The sequence below is a fragment of the Esox lucius genome, chromosome 12 (genome assembly GCF_011004845.1).
Source record: "Esox lucius isolate fEsoLuc1 chromosome 12, fEsoLuc1.pri, whole genome shotgun sequence".
NCBI lineage: Eukaryota > Metazoa > Chordata > Actinopteri > Esociformes > Esocidae > Esox > Esox lucius.
This window is the reverse complement of record NC_047580.1, coordinates 5,393,554-5,410,831: the sequence shown is the minus strand read 5'-3', so window position 1 is coordinate 5,410,831 and position 17,278 is coordinate 5,393,554. Positions and strand designations below refer to the sequence as shown.

General features: G+C 42.4%; 2 protein-coding genes and 1 long non-coding RNA gene across 4 annotated transcripts; 2 read left to right on the top strand and 1 right to left on the bottom strand.

Annotated features, from left to right (window-relative positions):
- Window positions 1–517: 517 nt before the first annotated feature.
- On the top strand, window positions 518–1,267 carry LOC105026349 (octapeptide-repeat protein T2-like). Its single transcript, XM_034296118.1, has 2 exons — window positions 518–1,149; window positions 1,184–1,267. The coding sequence occupies exons 1-2, from the start codon at window positions 564–566 to the stop codon at window positions 1,228–1,230; spliced, it is 633 nt and encodes a 210-aa protein (XP_034152009.1). The 5' UTR covers window positions 518–563; the 3' UTR covers window positions 1,231–1,267.
- Window positions 1,157–8,618, bottom strand: dcp1a (decapping mRNA 1A). Its single transcript, XM_010897743.5, has 10 exons — window positions 8,445–8,618; window positions 7,320–7,360; window positions 6,850–6,977; window positions 3,877–3,943; window positions 3,574–3,715; window positions 3,159–3,275; window positions 2,430–2,996; window positions 2,287–2,346; window positions 1,955–2,179; window positions 1,157–1,721 (listed from the first exon to the last, which is right to left on the bottom strand). Exons 1-10 carry the CDS (start codon window positions 8,565–8,567, stop codon window positions 1,641–1,643), a joined length of 1,551 nt encoding a protein of 516 aa, XP_010896045.3. The 5' UTR covers window positions 8,568–8,618; the 3' UTR covers window positions 1,157–1,640.
- A 3,117-nt stretch (window positions 8,619–11,735) lies between these two features.
- Window positions 11,736–16,929, top strand: LOC106024590. 2 transcript variants are annotated; one of them, XR_004576632.1, is made up of 3 exons: window positions 11,736–11,854; window positions 12,263–12,323; window positions 16,776–16,929. It is a non-coding gene; the product is annotated as an uncharacterized LOC106024590 (long non-coding RNA). The 2 variants fall into 2 exon arrangements; XR_001198398.4 differs by lacking the exon at window positions 16,776–16,929 and adding an exon at window positions 12,821–13,469.
- Window positions 16,930–17,278: the final 349 nt, after the last annotated feature.

Genomic DNA, 17,278 nt, shown 5'->3' with positions numbered 1-17,278 from the left:
AAATATTCCCCTATTTGTTTAGATGATATTCTCAATTGTGTCCCTTGTAAACAGCTGACAGCCATTATTAGTTAATTGTGTAAATTGGAATCAAATGTGGGATTGAGTGCAGTCAACCTGAAATACATATGTTGTGTGATCAGATACTATGAACATGAACTGGCAGTGTAGCATATGGTCAAATGTGTCTGGCCGTGACAGTATCAAATACATTCAAATCTGCTTGACCTACAAGATCAAATACAAACACGCTAACACAAGCGATCATCATGATAAACAAGAGCCTTTGAGTGTGCGTTTGAGGAGCACGAAATAGACAGAATACATGCCGTGTAAAACAAGATGATCCTGCAGAATGCAATTACTTCAGGTTCAGTGCTGCAGTAGCTTTTACTGCAAAACCCACAGAATGGGGCCTAAGTAAATGATACAATTCTCTGTCTTAACCCTTGGAAAAATACTGAGGAATCGCTTACACTAATCTCCCAGAAGGCATTTACTTCTATTGCACACATTCCTTAACAGACATAACAACAGCGGCTGGTGAATGAGGTGATTAAAAGATGAAAGAGGCAGAGCGGCAGAGCGGCATCAGAGGGAGAGCGGCAGAGCGGCATCAGAGGGAGAGCGGCAGAGCGGCGCGGCATCAGAGGGAGAGCGGCAGAGCGGCGCGGCATCAGAGGGAGAGCGGCAGAGCGGCGCGGCATCAGAGGGAGAGCGGCAGAGCGGCGCGGCATCAGAGGGAGAGCGGCAGAGCGGCGCGGCATCAGAGGGAGAGCGGCAGAGCGGCGCGGCACCAGAGGGAGAGCGGCAGAGCGGCGCGGCACCAGAGGGAGAGCGGCAGAGCGGCGCGGCACCAGAGGGAGAGCGGCAGAGCGGCATCAGAGGGAGAGCGGCAGAGCGGCGCGGCACCAGAGGGAGAACGGCAGAGCGGCGAGGCATCAGAGGGAGAGCGGCAGAGCGGCAGAGCGGCATCAGAGGGAGAGCGGCAGAGCGGCGCGGCATCAGAGGGAGAGCGGCAGAGCGGCGCGGCATCAGAGGGAGAGCGGCAGAGCGGCGCGGCATCAGAGGGAGAGCGGCAGAGCGGCGCGGCATCAGAGGGAGAGCGGCAGGGCGGCGCGGCACAAAGGGAGAGCGGCAGGGCGGCGCGGCACAAAGGGAGAGCGGCAGAGTGGCGCGGCACAAAGGGAGAGCGGCAGAGCGGCGCGGCACAAAGGGAGAGCGGTATGAAAAGAAACACAACATGACAGACAATGACAGTATGTGGAGAATCCCAGCTGTACTCAGGCAGAACATGGAGCATTGTGAAGCTCGACTTGCACAGAAATTCCCTAACTCCATTAAAGCGATGGAAGTGGTGCCCCAGTACAGAGGGACGATAAGCATATGATTTGGCACTGCTGTCAAGTGCAACATCTCCCTCCACTTTACCTTCTTCCTCCACACGGGGTAAAAGGGGGTGCCAAGAGACTCTTCTGGGTTTAAGTACTGCCGTCTCGTAGCTGCTCCAGAGGAACAGAGGGCAAGTCTAGGCCTTCACATAATAGTAAGAGTGTCTGTACATGGCTGGGGGCGGAAACAGTTTCAGGACCTGTTGTTCAGGGTTAGCCGGCGCCCCCGCCCTGAAGTCTGGACTGAGGCTATAGCTTGACATTGCTCAGGTCCTTGGAGAGACTCTGGAGGTAGGCCTCGTGGATGGCACGGAGAAACACTGGGTCATTCTGCATAAGGCACAAACACAGGATGGGAAGACAGAGGGAGAGAGACAAGTCATCTTCCAGTCATTTCGGATGCAGCAAGAAACAAGCTCCCACACGTTACACAGTTCATTGCAGATCTCTCCTGGCACTACATTGATACACAATGATGACTTTATAACCCATTCATGAGCCAAATGCTGAAGTAACATCCCAGCAGGGGAAAACCACTAACATAACATCAAGTCTCCCTGTACCTTGATGAGGTGGAGGAGCGTGTCCTGTAGCTGAGTCCTATTGCAGGGGGGTGGGGCAGTCTCCCCAAGGGCCACGGCCGGAGGAGGGGCGGCTCGCCTCGGCAGCTCTGTCGCCTTGGTGACAGACTGCTGAAAAGCACTCGGAGAGAGCAGCACAGAGAGCTCTGACCCTGCAAGTGAAGGGCCCGGCCCGGGTACCCCATGTCCCACCTTCATAGCCACGGCCTTGGACAGGCGGGACGGAAGAGAAACGGCAGGGAGAAACAATGTTAGAAACGATAAAAAGAAATGGACAATCAAAGTAATCTACTGGATATCCTGGTTATACTTACCGGCATTGGCTCTGAAAGTTTTTGGGTCTGCTGGAATAAGTCCAGTTCCTTGCTCTTGAGCTGACAAAGATAAGAAAGGGAGCCCTTCAGAAATAACAGAGTACCAAAAGTATGTATGTATCATAACAAGGGCAGTTGGTTACCTGTGTAGGTACACTGCAGAGGGCAGCGGGCTTGGGGATTGGCTCTCTGAAGCTCTGGGGCGTGGCAAGCGGGCTGGCCAGGAAGCTGGGAGCGAGGGTGGGTTTGTGGAGGTCCGAGGGGCTTGGTTTCAGACAGCCCAGGAGATCCTGGCCCAGGTAGGCTGACGGGGGGCAGGTGGAAGGACTGCAAGCCTCAGTGCCGGATGGGGTCGCCAGCAGCGGAGAAACCGGGTGCTGGGTTTGGGGGTCTTGTGGAGGTCCACTGGGGAAGACCGGGCTGGCCTCTAGGGTGTAGCCACAGCCACCTCTCGCCTCCATCAGAGAGACCAGACCAGGAGCGAGGTGGCGGTTATTGCCCCCCGGGTCTGTTGTGAGGCTGGGGGCCAGTAAAGGCTGGAAGGGTACGACTGGGTTGTAGCTCTGGGCCTGGAGGAAGCTATTAGGGCTCGGAGCTACAGGTTCTGTGGAACTCTGTGTGGGTGTGACTGGCAGGAGGCCAGCCTCCTTGGGAAGAGAACTGCCAAACAGCTCCTCCACTGTGATTTGTCTCTGGCCAGAGTGGGAGCTCTGAAAACACAGTTAAAATGGTCAATCTGAAACATCCTTACACAGTGAACATTCAAGTATGACTTCCCAGTAACAGTGAATTGAGCATTGTGAGCAACAATCTGTTCCGGGCTTGGCGCTTTCAGACACAGTCCAGTTATTTCTGACAGGGCAGAACTGTACCTTCTCTGGCTGTGGTGTGCTGTGAGCACGCTCTGTAGTTTCGCCTGCGGTTTTCAGCGTCTCAGGGTTCACCCCGTGTTCAGATGCAACGGACATCTCTGTTTCACCTGTCTGAGCCTAGTAACACAGCACACAAAAAGAAAAATGTCAACGGTGTTTAGTGTTAGGGAGAGTTAGGGGCAACATCCGAAATTAAACCACTGGGGAAAATCTGAAAAAAAATACTCAATAGAGATGACATGAAGCCCAAAGCCATTAAAGGAGAGTTCTTAACTGACCAAGTTAGAAACAGGAAAAATATATTACCACTTCAGAGTTGGGTGCATACATGGAGCTGGCCTATTGGAGAGGCCAATGGCATTGAAATAGTTGTGTGGATACAGAGCCCTGGACAGAGACTGCTCCCATCTCTCACCCTGTGGTATTCATCCTTGGCCTTGCTGAGGAGCTCCAGGATGTCAATAGGGCGGGGTTCTGTGCATCCATTGGTTCCCCCAGGCACCCTGGCTCTCTCTGGGGAGACCCGGTGGGCCTGCAAGGCCTCCTGTTTCACGATCCTGGAGAATAAGCACCCACAATAAACAAGCAAGCACAGTCGCAAATCACTGGAAAACACACAATCTCTTATCCGTAAAGTGTTAAATAGCTCCCCCTAGTGTTGTTAGTAAGTATGGGCGTTTCCAGGTTAAACTGCAGTGTTTCACCGGGCCTTACTCACTTCACCATGAGCTGAGCGATTCGCTGGCAGTCCTTCTTATCGTAGAACCAGATGCTGTATATGCCTACTGTTGGGAGGAACACAGGCAAGAGGATTTATGAGGGAGGTGGTTTGTTGCTGCATAAAAAAGACCTGGAAGATGACTCGTCATTTGGTAGAGGGAGGTTGTAAGAAAGCAAACTGCAAGACAGACCAGGGTTCTGTCTGTGTGCGTGCGTGTGAGAGATGATACATGCCAGGTGTCCCTTCAGAGACGGGTAACCTAGCAACGGTCATATTTGGCGCTCAGCTCCATCTACCAGGGGATCCCTAGGATGTGAAAATAGGTGTGCATGTGTTTATCTAAGCCATATTGTCCAACTGGTGGAAGCACTGATAAACCCTCAGATGTGTGCAATATCACAAACCTGGACTGAAGAAATCATGCTAAACAAGACAAGTCCCAATTATTTCACAAGACTCAGGAACAGCCACCACCCCCCAAACACCCACACTCACTATATTCTTACATTCCCCTCCCAGGGGCCTGCAGGCACTTGACTACTGGGGAGGAGTCACAAGGTTGCAGTCAGATACAACTGCTACCCCTCTGGGTGACTGGATCCGATGCCTTCAGAACATCTGACTAGAGCGGACGGTTGGACACATTCCCTCCCATCTGTGAGGGACCTGGGGCCTGAGGCATGATTTCCCCCTCAGATTGAGCAGCCTCGTAGGGTTGAGCCCTGTTAACGCGGGGCCATGGGTGGAGGAGACCCTTCAGAGGAGATGTTCCTGCTCACTGCACCACATCAGGCTGAGCTGCAGCACAAGGGGAAGGTGGTCTTCCAGAACAGCCTGGGAGGAAGTCTGCTGAGTGCGTTCAGAGGCAAGTGGAAGTGGAAAGCTGGTGGGTTTCGTTCTTTTTGAACATCTCTTTTTACTGACTCGAGAGCAGTGCTGGGGGTAACGCGTTACAAATTACAAAGCAAGTAACTTAATTATTTAATTTAAGTTTTTATAAAACAAAACAACAAAAAACAGAGCAACCAACGTAGCAGAAGGCTGACCTGCACGAATCAGGCTTGGGAAGCAGTTTAGTATTTCGACTGTCATTATTACCCTCGCCTATAACCGGGGTTGCTGGGATGTTTTGCTGGAATCTCTTGCCTGTTGGACGACCAAAGTTCGATGCCAAATCATCCTATGTTGGACAACCAAAGTTGACAGCAAATGAACATCTAAACAAATATTCTGTTTCTAAACGTGATTATTCTGAATCACTTCAAATCAGACTTTGTAATTATTCACCTCTGAATAAAATCATGAAACATTAATGGATTATGCAAATTATTGCAAAGAGATTTCAACTTGCAATGCGCCTAATGTTTTTTTTTTTGAGAAGGTATGATTGTCAGTGTACGGCTACAGGTATTGTTTTTTGGTCTTCATTGTTCACTGGATCCATCTAGTTTTCAAGTCTGTACATAAAGGCTGTTGAATAAGCCTGGCCTGAAAATGTGGAGGCACTTGCAAATGAAAATAATTGATTGAATTAATTGATTCCTGTTTGAAGAACTAAATGGAAATTTTGTTTTTGATTATGGTATATGATTACTTGAGATAATAGGATTGGTCACTCTTGCTGTATAATGATTGATAATGCTATATATCCTGGTGAGTGACAATGACTATGCAAGACCTGACTATGGAATTATACAATAACCCGGAAAATGTGTACCTTCAGGGCATAAGTGACCAACAGGCGAATATAGAATCTTATTGTAAAAAAGGACTTATCTTAAAAGTAACTAGGTAAATTAACACCTTACTTTCAACAGCAAGTAACTAAGTAACGTAACTACTAAGTACAATAACTACCAACTGTAATTAGTTAATTTGAAAAGTAAGGTTCCCCAACAGTGCTCCAGTGTCAGGAGTCCTTTCTTAATGACTCATTCAACAATTTAGTTCAGTCAAATGGCAGGCTGCGGATTTCTACAAAATAATCACAGGTTTCATATGAAGCCCACCCCTCCAGACAAAAAAAGGCTTTTGTTTATGTTGGTAGAGAAAAATAGAGCAAAATATAAACCAAGCTTTTGCTTTAGTTGAAAGGACTAAAGAACAACTGAGTGACTCACTCAACGTTATTGTTGACTGTAATGACTTTTGTTCTTTCGAATGGCTGGCAGCAAAGATCTACGATATTACTGTCAGGATATGCTGTCCTCCAACTCTGCCCATCAAACAACGACTTTGTCTAACGTGTGCAGAAAAAAATAGATCAATATGCAGGCAATATTTGAAAAGAAAAAGTCATGATTAGGACTGATAATTGGATGCGGTTTGCTGTAATTAATGCCATGTATCGATTATTTAATGATATGATAGACACAGCTTTATAAAACCTACACACAGAGCCTTTGCTTAAGTTAAAAAGACTTGTGAACAACTCAATTATTTGTTCAATCCTTTGTTGGAACAAGGGGCAATTTATCTTTCACTGGTAGCGAATCTGACATGCTCTGGGCCTTACTGACACAAATTAATGACCAGACTCAAAGTTTCTGAGTCAGTAGTGTCAAACTTCTTTTCAGTACTGTGTTTAGCATTTGATCAATGTCCATCAGAAAAGCTGGTGGGCATGCACTGTATATCCATAGAGGAATCTTAATGGAAGGGCAAGGATGTGATGACATGTCTGCTATACAGACAGGGCAGAATGTTTGATGACTTGAATGACTGTGTGCAAGCAGAGCTCTGCAACTTTATTCACACCCAAAATGTGATTATAAAACATTGACAGTATTCCTTATTCATCTGGGGGAGGTTTCCATACATGGCATTCAATGGTAAATCTAAAAAGGAATTATCATCTTTAGTGTAGACAATTCAGTCTATATAATGTCCCAGTAGGGCAGACTACATCTATGTCCTTGCAAAGCAGACAGTGGGGTGACAAAATGGCTTATAAAGAAATAGCCTACTCACAGTTAGCATTTCGGTACAACAGGAAGGGGTCTTGGAGCTGGAACTCTAGGTCTTTGTTGATGGGCTCCACAAGGTTTTCTGTGCTCAGCCGATTCATGATGGTGAAACCATGATGAGGGGAAGCAGACCTGTGGATGTTATTTGAGAGCAATGGAGAAAGACCATTAAGCTTAATGTCTCAGAAAAAAGAAAAGCAAGGCAATTGTGAAGATAGTTTGATGAAAGTGTGGAGGAAAGAGAACTTGTTTATTGTGAGGCATTTCCACATGGACCATAAATAATAATATATTCAATTTTATAGCACTTAACTTCAGAACGAGTCACTAAGTGCTTGAAAACGCCAAACAAAATTATAAAATGTATTTTAACAAGTAGGCCTGGACTACACTTTTATGCCAGAGTTGAAGGTTAAGCATCTTTGCAACTGAAGTGGTTACTTACAAAACAATAACAACAAGAAAATCAATTACCTGGCATAAACAAATAAAGTACCTTCAATTTCGGTCTTTTCCTGAAATGGAAATGTTGAAAAGTAATTACAACTCAAACCAGGTGAATGTATATTTGATCATTCATAAAAATAAACACAATACGTATATATTTGGTCTGGGACGTATTCGATTTATTAAACGTTTTGGTACGTGTGTTACTTCAACAGGAATGTAATCCTCCTGCCAAACAAACCGATGTGGTATTGACAAATTAAGGTCTGTCGCGTTTTCGTCTTTTCAGCAAAGGTTCGGCATGTAAAACATGTTGTTTAGCATAAATGAATACGCCACTGAAGGACTGGTTTACCCCACGTGGGTTTTCGACAGTCTTCTCGGTTCAGTTTCAAAACGTTTTGTAACGAAATGAAACTTTGAATAGCACAACTGCAAAACGTTGTTGTAAACCGCTGTGTCCGGTTGAACCGGCCGTTATGCTGACTCGCTAGCGACAGCGTTGGCGCAAAACACAGCTTGTAGTTACTAAGTTAGACTGAAGTAGCTAACGTTAGAAACCTACATAGTCAACTATAGTAATGGCCATTCGAGACTTCATTGCCGTTCTTCTTGTAGCAGGATATTATGCTAGCAGCGCTAACTCAGATTTTCATTTTCAAAATAAAAGCTATCATTGAAATATATAAGGCAAAATCTAGTGTGTACATTTTATGTTTAATGTCCGTTCCAATGTTATTCTTGTCTGTTCTTTTTAACAGACTGGATTATTAACTATATTGCCTTATACATTTCAATGATGGCTTTTATTGTGATAAATAATATCCTGCTGCTTAAATGACGCTAATGAAGCATCGAATGGCCATCACTAGTCAACTACATAGAAAACTATTAACTAGTTAAAGTTGTCTGCAAACGAGAAACCGTTCATTATTTGATACAGAACCCTGAGACACGCGTGTTGGCTCTACGTAACCACCAACAAAGCAAATCCTACATTTGCTGCTTAACGTCTGACAAGCATGTTTATGGTCACTGATACACTAACAAATGTTGTAAGGTGACTATGTACGTAGTTGTTAGCAAGCTAGCTACCTTTACAGTAAACACGGGAAATAACAGGAAAATAATAATTTTATTAGTCAAACTTACCCACTCATTTGCTTTTGAATTAAATGTGTACAGTGCTACCTGTCCGGTAACATCGAGAAGTTTGTTGATATATGGATCTTGCTGTTGTAGAGCTGCTAAGCTCATTTTACTGGCCGTCTCCATCTTGAATACAACGCTTACACGGAAGAATTTCAATGAACACTCAAATTCCACTGTCCTCAGAAACACGGTCCCAGTGAATGAGTGCCTTATAGTTCCGCCCCAATTTTTGTTCTGCACTTCAGGTGTCCATATCCGGAGTATCTGTGTGTAGTTTGATTAACTATTTCGCTACGTGCCTATCTATCCATGTAGGGTCTACCTGAATAAATCGTTGAACCTGTAGCCCTTTATAACATCAGTTTGGTATTAAAAGCAAAAATAGGAAAACCTAGGAAACACTGTTTTTCGATTGTTAATTTCTTGCTGACAATATCAATATTGACAATACTGTCTTTGTTTATGTAAAGGCTGAAATCAAGACAAATCACGGCAGGACTTATTTCACTTTTAATAAGATATTGTAGACAACAAGTGAAAAACAAATGAATACATATTTAAAAAAAACATTAATTCATACCATGGTTACATAAATGTGCACACCCCACAACTACTTTGCAGATACACCTGTTGCTTGGATTTCAGCATTATGTCTATTTTGATATGTATCAACCTATTATCTGGATTTTGCTATTTTAGCCCACTCTTTGTAGAACATTAGGTCAAACTCAGCCAAATTGTGAGAGGATCTGTGAACAGCCCTTTTAGTTCAGTCCGCAGATTTTCTATTAGACTCAGCAACAGGCTTGGACTGGGGCCATTCCAGGAAACTGAATTTCCTTTTCTCAAGCCATTCTTCCGTTGATTTGGCTGTTTGCCTTGGATACTTGTCAATGTGAAAGTGGAATTATATCTTCAATGTCAAACCTCTGGCTGAGGGCAGCAGGATTTGTGATATCCTGACCAGAGCACCTATCTGAGCTGAAGAGGAGCACCATAGCATGATGCTGCTGCTAACATGCAAGATAACAGATATAACAGATGTTCATTGTGTGATGAGCCGTGTTGGCTTTTTGCCAAAGATATCTTTTAACGTTGGTCTCATCAGACCATAACACATTTGACCTTTTTTGTAGATTTGATTTTCTCTTATTTGTCTTATTTCAAGATTTATCAAGGCCTTTTTTGTGAGAAATGGCTTAAATCATGAAACCATAGCCCACGGCTTAGCCATGCCCCTTGAGGACCATAGCTATCTCTGCAAACAAGAAACCTTTTATGAAATGCTACAGAAACAGCTGATTTCATTTTAGAGCTTGGCAGAATCACTTCAAATAATGTTCTAATAATTATAATAATACATTAAACTTATATAGCATTTTTCTGGGACCCAAAGACACTTTATATCAGGTACAAAACAAACAACATCCGAGGAGAGCAATTGGACATTGCACAGACAAATGTAAAGAAAAGGATTCAGGCATGACACTTGATGAAGGGAATGGGCAGGGGCTAGGGGTAGGCTTGTTTGAACAGATGAGGCTTGAGGTGGTGGATGAAGATGGTAACAGATTCAGAGTCACAGATGGATTGTGGAAGTGAGTCACAAAACCTTGGAGCAGCCCTAGAGAAACTGTCTCTGTGTATGGTTGGTGAGGTATGAGTGTCATTGGAGGAGATGTAGTGGGTCTGGTTGGTGAGGTATGAGTGTCACTGAGGGAGAAGTAATGGGTACGGTTGGTGAGGTATGAGTGTCATTGAGGGACATGTAGTGGGTATGGTTGGTGAGGTATGAGTGTCACTGAGGGAGAAGTAATGGGTACGGTTGGTGAGGTATGAGTGTCATTGAGGGACATGTAGTGGGTCTGGTTGGTGAGGTATGAGTGTCACTGAGGGAGAAGTAATGGGTACGGTTGGTGAGGTATGAGTGTAGCCAGGAAAATGTGGTTCCCTCAAAACCCAGAGCCTCCGGCCTGGTGATGAGGATCACATGACTAACTGTGTCAAACACAGCATTCAGGTCCAGGAGGATAAGGATGTTGAGGGCACCAGCATCAGCACAGATAACCTTGAGGAGGGCATTTTCAGTACTGTGGAGTGGTCGGGAACCCAGACTGAAGAGGCTCAAGTAAACTGTTATTGAGGAGGTGACATTGCAGTTGGGAGGCAACAGTCCTTTCCAGGGTTTTCACAAGGAAGGGAAGGTTGGAGATGGGGCAGAAGATATGAAAATTGGTGGGGTCCAGACCAGGTTTCTTTAAGATGTGTGTGACTGCAGCAGTTCTGTAGTTAGAGGGGACAGTGCCATAGGAGAGAGATTCACTATTTGAGTGATGTATGGACACACAGCAGGAAGGAAAGCCTTGATGAGAGTCGCAGGAAGGGGATCCAAGGAGCAGGTAGTTGTTTTAGACCATGCAATAAGATGTGTATTTCTTACTGTGGGGTAGGAGACATTTGTGGATCATAGAGTCTGGGAGTTTGTGTTGGAGGTTGTGATGGTATTGTGAGGTTCTGGCAAGATGAAGAGCATCTCTATAAATGGAGAGATTAAGCTTATAGGCAGAGGAGTGTTGAACTGAATACCTAAATCTTCAGGCGTATTGGAGGCATGGTTCAGGGGAAGGGCAGAGCAGATTGCATCAGAGAGTTTCAGGGGATCGACAGCTTTTATATTGCGAAAAGAGCAGAGTTGTATCTCTATTGTGGGGTATATATTTGAGGGGGAGGGGGAAATTCAGGATCATGTAGTCAGACAGAGGAACAGTGAACGGGAGATGTGGGTGATGTTGAGGCCGACAGAGCAGACAAGGTCAAGAAAGCCCTTGATACGGGTGGGGAAATTAACATGTTGGGTGATATTAAAGCAGTCCAGGACTGCAGTGAAATCAAAGGTAGGTTCGGAGTTCGGAGGGTCGACTTGGATATTCATGTCACCAGGCAGCATTAGGTGGGGGGAAAGTGATACTGCAATGGTAAGTAGTTCAGTTAGCTCAGAGAGAAATTATTCAATAGTTGTAGGGAGCGGTAGAGTAGAATAGTACGGTGGCCCACAGGTGCACAACACAACAACATTAGCGAAGCAAACAAAAGTTGAAAACACAACAACATTAACAAAAATAAAACATTTATAAAAATAAATAAATTGTACTTACAACACCTTTAAGTGACAACACAACAGCATTGGTTCACACCACAACAACATCAACCCAGAACACAACAGCATAAGCCCAGAACACAACATTTGCAGAAACGCTGCATTTCAAGTTGCTCACAACGGAAGTGCTCCAGACCACTAGGGGCAGTGCAAAGTGGAATTAGTTGGGTTCCCACCAAAATAAAAACAAACTTGTTGACAGCCGGTCAATTTGAAATTATCCCAACCAAGAACACTACTTAAATTCACCAAAGTAAGTTTTTTTTTTTTTTATTATAATCTTACGTTTTATAAAATGCATACTCTCTCTTAGTTTCAGCGATGTTGTACTTTGTTATGTTCGATAGCAAACCTCCAAGACAGGTAGAGTACAGATAGGTAGTAGGTAACAATTACACTGTACAGTCAGTATATATTGACATTATGAACGTAGGGACATTTTAATAAATATTATTCTATACGTTATCCTAATTGTTCATGGCAGAGGTAAGCTATCTTGGAGAAGTCTTTAGCAGGGTCTTTAATAAGCGAACATGATTGTTTTTAATGTTATGGTGCATGAATCAACTAAACGTAATTAGCCAGCTAGTTTTCATATCCGTCTTTATTTATTTATCCAATACCATGTTTTGTCCCTTCTTTGGCCACGATCTGGCAACAGTTTGTCTTTTGCGGCTCATGTGGGAAACATTTTCAGTTTTTGGCTGACGCTGAAGACGACGGTGAGTTTGCATATCTATTGCTACTTTTAAAGTGCAGAAATGAGCAACATGATGATAATAATAGCCTATTTAGAAAACAAATTAGATGTCAGAGTCATTCTTTAGAGTAGATAAAATAACTTATTAGAGTGAACATTTATGCCCATTAGTTGGCCTTGTGATTGGATACCTTTTTAATACTATAGTACAAGATTAACTTTATCATTATGTAATCAAAACATAACCGTTTAAACAGATGACTGTCTTTACAAGTTTGAAGGTGATAAAATTGTGCAAACCAAACTGAAAAGCATGACTCTTTCAGTAAGACATTATCTTCCCTATTTCAGTGACTGATTTCAAGGCTGCTTGGACTAAAATGGTCAAACTTAAGTGCTCTTTATTATGTTGATTTTTAAAACATCTCTGTTCTCAACTCTTATTAATAACTGAATTCCCCACATATAGGCTCATAAAGTCTAATTATTTTGATATTATTCACCCTCTGTGTTGATCAGGACCATCATCGGACAACCTCTCTGAAGAGGATCTAATTCTTAAGTACTTCAGAAATGGCCATAATTACAATGCTGTTTTGAATTTCTTGGAAACTAAACATAACCTTAAAATGAGCCTTTGCTGAATGGCCCTGGACAGCATTACGGGTACCGCACAATGTGGCAGACATTGCATCAGAAGTATGGTGAGAAGGCAAGACGTCATGCTTATGCTTGCTGATGTTGATCCATCAGGTGTTGAACAACACTCAAGACGAAGATTTGTGAGAAGAGTTTATCATTCCCTGGGACCAAACCATGTTTGGCATGTAGATGGATACGACAAATAAAAACCATATGGTTTGGCATTTAGTGGCTGTATTGACGGTTAGTCATGCAAAGTAATGTGGTTGATATGTGGAGCAAGCGACAATGATCCAGAGGTCATAGCTCAACATTATCTGCATTGTGTCACTGAATTTGGAGTCATATCAATTTTGCAGGGGCTCCAAGTCATATATATGGCTCCTCAACCTCAAACCAGCAAATTGAAAGCTGGTTGTCATACTTCAGAAAACAAATGTATTGTCATAACCATTTATACAGATTTCTATAGGAGTATTAATTTAGTTTAAAAATATTGTGATGATGGGTCTGTGTACTGTCAGTGCTGCCTGGTGATATATGTGCTTTACCTATATCTACAGCTCTGGAAAATTAAGAGACCACTGCACATTTTTCTTTAATCTCTAAATTACTTTTTTGAATGCTGTCAGTAGTTCATTAAAATCTTTTTTTCCCCCAAACATAAATAGCAAAACCAGAGAAACTGAATTTTGCAGCAGTCTCTTAAATTAACGGTCTGTAAAATTTTGTAGAAGGGTAAAGACATGTTTTTCCACCACATGGCTACATTTGGTACACTTGCATGCAAGATTTAGCAACAAGGTCGACTAACCCACATAATACATTATGGACAATGATTCAAATAACATGATTTTGTTTGTTTCATTAAATAATTCAGCACTTTTTTGCTTTAACCTAGTTGATAAATGGATTCACCTGGTGTCCAAGGTCTGATTTAGTCCCTAATTAGAAAGAGGGGAGGAAAACCACAAGTGTTTCGGCGTTGAAAAACCCTACTTCTACATTTTAGGTAGTAGTGAAGATCAGGGCTGTTGCCAGGACTAATAATGCATAGACACTCACCTCTGTATTGAGAAATGATTTCGGTATATGATGTACCACTGCATGAAGTTTTTTAGTATCTCCTCCTTGCCTTTTACAATTTTGGGGTACTGCAAACATCCAGCAGTCTGTAGCAAGCTAGCATGGTTATCAATTAACTGGTGTAGTCCATCCAATGTCTCTGCACTGGATATCTGGGATAAACAAAGTCATTAATATGCAGAAATGGGGACAAGTCACACATGGTCAAGTCCAAGCAAGTCTCAAGTCTTAACCATCAAGTCTCAAGTCACAGTTCAGATAAATCAAGCAAGTCAAGTCAAGTCAAGGGTTCACCCTAAGCAAGTCAAGTCAAGTCACAGTACTAAAGAGATGAACACACACACACACTGTCCTCGGTTTCTGACGTGCGCTCGGTGAGAAGCTCGATTTCACGTCTCTGGTTAGAATCCTGCTGCGTCCATAGCAACGCGCTGTTTTTCATGGCAACGGTCTGTTATCAAGAAATAACACGCATTCTGCACTGGAATTCAGACAATCCATGTAATAAGGGCTAATAATAACAACCTTATAAACTAATTATTGTGACTGAAAAACTGCCTAATATGTAATTACGCTGTAATTATTCTTGTCTGTATGAGTAAAAAATTTTAACTATTCGAAATGTTTAGGTGCTAGTAATCACATCGGCGTCTCCATGTTAGCCTTTCCTGCAGTAAAGTTAACTGTTATGGTGTAAGCACAATGCTTTTTAGTTTCCACGCGCAGTCCACAAACACTTGAAAATGCGCACATTTAATACAGACATTATTACCTACGTGTAATAATATACATGCCCGCTCATTTTAAGATGCCCATCAACATAAAAATTCAGGCTATGCCACTGTTATAGTCAAATTCCCTTACATCTATTTACCAGACGTATTCAGTAATGATAATGGTCACATTTCTAACAAGAAAAAAACAAACATAATATGCAACCAAGGCCAAATTATGACAAACAAAAGATTAATTAATTACATTAGTAACTTAATCGTTATAGATTGTATGTGAAACTGAATATAAAGAGATTATTTTCTTACCTTTCCTTGTGGTTCTTAAAATGACGAATGAAATTTGACGTTGTTGCATATTTAGCATCTGGCAAATCTTTTTTTTATTCACACGGTCCAGTTCAAAGTCCTTGTATCCAAACGATACTATTTGTGGAGCTCGACTAACCTTACTGTCTGCCATGTTTGGCGCGGTTTGAATTGTGCAGCGTTAAAGGCACATACGCTGATTAGTGGTGCTGATGTCACAACATATAAAATAATTTTATTGCTGTTTGTTTATTATAATTCAAGTCATTGTCGAGTCTTCCACTTCAAGTCAAGTCAAGTCTCAAGTAACTTGTTCTCAAGTCAAAGTCAAGTCAAGTCATTTTAATACTTTAATCAAGCAAGTCACAAGTCCTGAAAATTGTGACTCGAGTCAGACTCGAGTCAAGTCATGTGACTCGAGTCCCCCACCTCTGTTAATATGTAAAAAATGCTATAAAAGAAACATGTTTTCATTGTCAAATGAAGTCAAAAGACAAATTCAAAAGAAACACAAACTGGTGAGTGGAAAATGATGATTAGGGCTGGGCGATTTTGCCTAAAAAAAAAATCTTTGATTTTTTAAAGAAAAATGCGAGTTTCGATTCGATTTCCGATTTTTTTTTCAATGCACTTAAATGACTGCAGACATCAGATATAGTGTCAAAAGTTCAACTTTATTGCTATGATTGTCCTCAAGAGTTAAAATGCGTAGAATCCCAAAACAAAAAGTAAATGAGGCTCTGTCATTCAACAATTTCAAGCTTTAACCCAGGTTTAGGCAAAAGTGCAACAACTTCACAGTAGCTTAAATTTTCTGTTCAAGAAATTTTGTAACATATAACATTACAATTAAAAAAAAGAGTGGTGAAATACTTGCGACTGGGGACAACGTACCTCGCATCTAATATTTTTAGCATGTGATTAAAGCCTCGCTTTTCGACAGAATAAATTGGCAGCATGTCTGTGGCAATATAAAACGTGATCGCCTCTGTAATCGCTTTCCATCGCGTTCCGTTCTTATCATAAGGCACACAGTTTGTAAAGCTCTCAGGAAGTGTAGTTTGCTTTTTAGCAGGTGTGCTAGAGGAGCCGTTTTCGCTACGGAGCCGGCTGCACTTCTCCCATTCTTCGCGATGTTTATTCCTCAGGTGCTGGAAAAGATTTGTTGTACTGCTGCTTCCAGTAGCAACAGCCTTGAAACATATTTTGCAGCAAGGCTTCGTCTGTGTTTTGTCTGCTGCATCAAAACCAAACCAGTTCCAAATTACGGAGTTTCCTGTGCCTTTCTTTGGAAGTAGTTCTCTGCTAGTACTACACGCTGCCATGTTGTTTTGATTGTGTGTTACGCGCTTCTTTTAGTATCTATGGTAACGCACAAGGACGAAACGCGGAAAAGTCCGAAAAAACTATTGTGGCAAAAAACTCGTTTTACACTACAAAATCGATAAATCGATTAAATCGATTTATTGCCCAGCCCTACCAAAAATACATACAGATATTTAAAACAGCAATTTTTTTCATCCCTTAAAGTAGTATTTTTTTTCTTTACAGGTAGTACTAATAATATTATTTCCAAGAACACAACCAAATATTCTTGTTTTTATTAGCTTAGTTTTTATTAGCTTAGTTGTAAAATGAGCCTACCTCAGGCAGGGAGGCCTTCATGTTCTCATCAGTTATATTTTCTATTGTTGCTTGGAATTCAGACATGGCTCTCCCTGTAAGGTGCTGGTACAGTGTCTTGGTGAGGAATCGAGGACCGGGACCACCATAAACCATACAGACTGCAATCATCCTCCCAGCAAGGAAGTATTCATCATCTTTTGCCGCTGTAATGAATGGATAGTTTTCTCCAATTAATAAACATTTGAAATCACTTTTACCCCTTCCCTACTGGTCATGTCCAATTCTCTTCTGACCTTGCCATGACGCAGACTCAAACTGATTATTGTCAGACTGTTCAACACGGACACATTTAGACAGTACATGTGCAGGAGTTTACACATTCACCGCCCCACAAGTTATTAACTGAAAGAACTGCAACAAAATTATTTTTATTTCTCGAAGATTACTTTTAAGATTTATTTTCTATGAATATAGCACCTTCCTAAATTGCATTTCATTTGTGTTAGGATTTTATTTCATGTTCATTGATCCCTGCCTTGCTGCTTTCGACTGTGCTCTGCCGATTCAAGTTCGCAGTAGTAGA

What these genes read in the sequence shown, in the direction of transcription:
- LOC105026349 (XM_034296118.1), top strand. Translation starts at nt 564, where the DNA reads ATGAAAGAGGCAGAGCGGCAGAGCGGCATCAGAGGGAGAGCGGCAGAG. An exon ending in GGAGAGCGGCAGGGCGGCGC is followed by an intron (nt 1,150 to 1,183) that starts GGCACAAAGGGA and finishes GTGGCGCGGCAC; the next exon opens with AAAGGGAGAGCGGCAGAGCG.
- dcp1a (XM_010897743.5), bottom strand. Translation starts at nt 8,567, where the DNA reads ATGGAGACGGCCAGTAAAATGAGCTTAGCAGCTCTACAACAGCAAGAT. An exon ending in GCACACCACAGCCAGAGAAG is followed by an intron (nt 2,997 to 3,158) that starts GTACAGTTCTGC and finishes CTGTGTTTTCAG; the next exon opens with AGCTCCCACTCTGGCCAGAG. An exon ending in CGCTCCTCCACCTCATCAAG is followed by an intron (nt 1,722 to 1,954) that starts GTACAGGGAGAC and finishes TGCCTTATGCAG; the next exon opens with AATGACCCAGTGTTTCTCCG.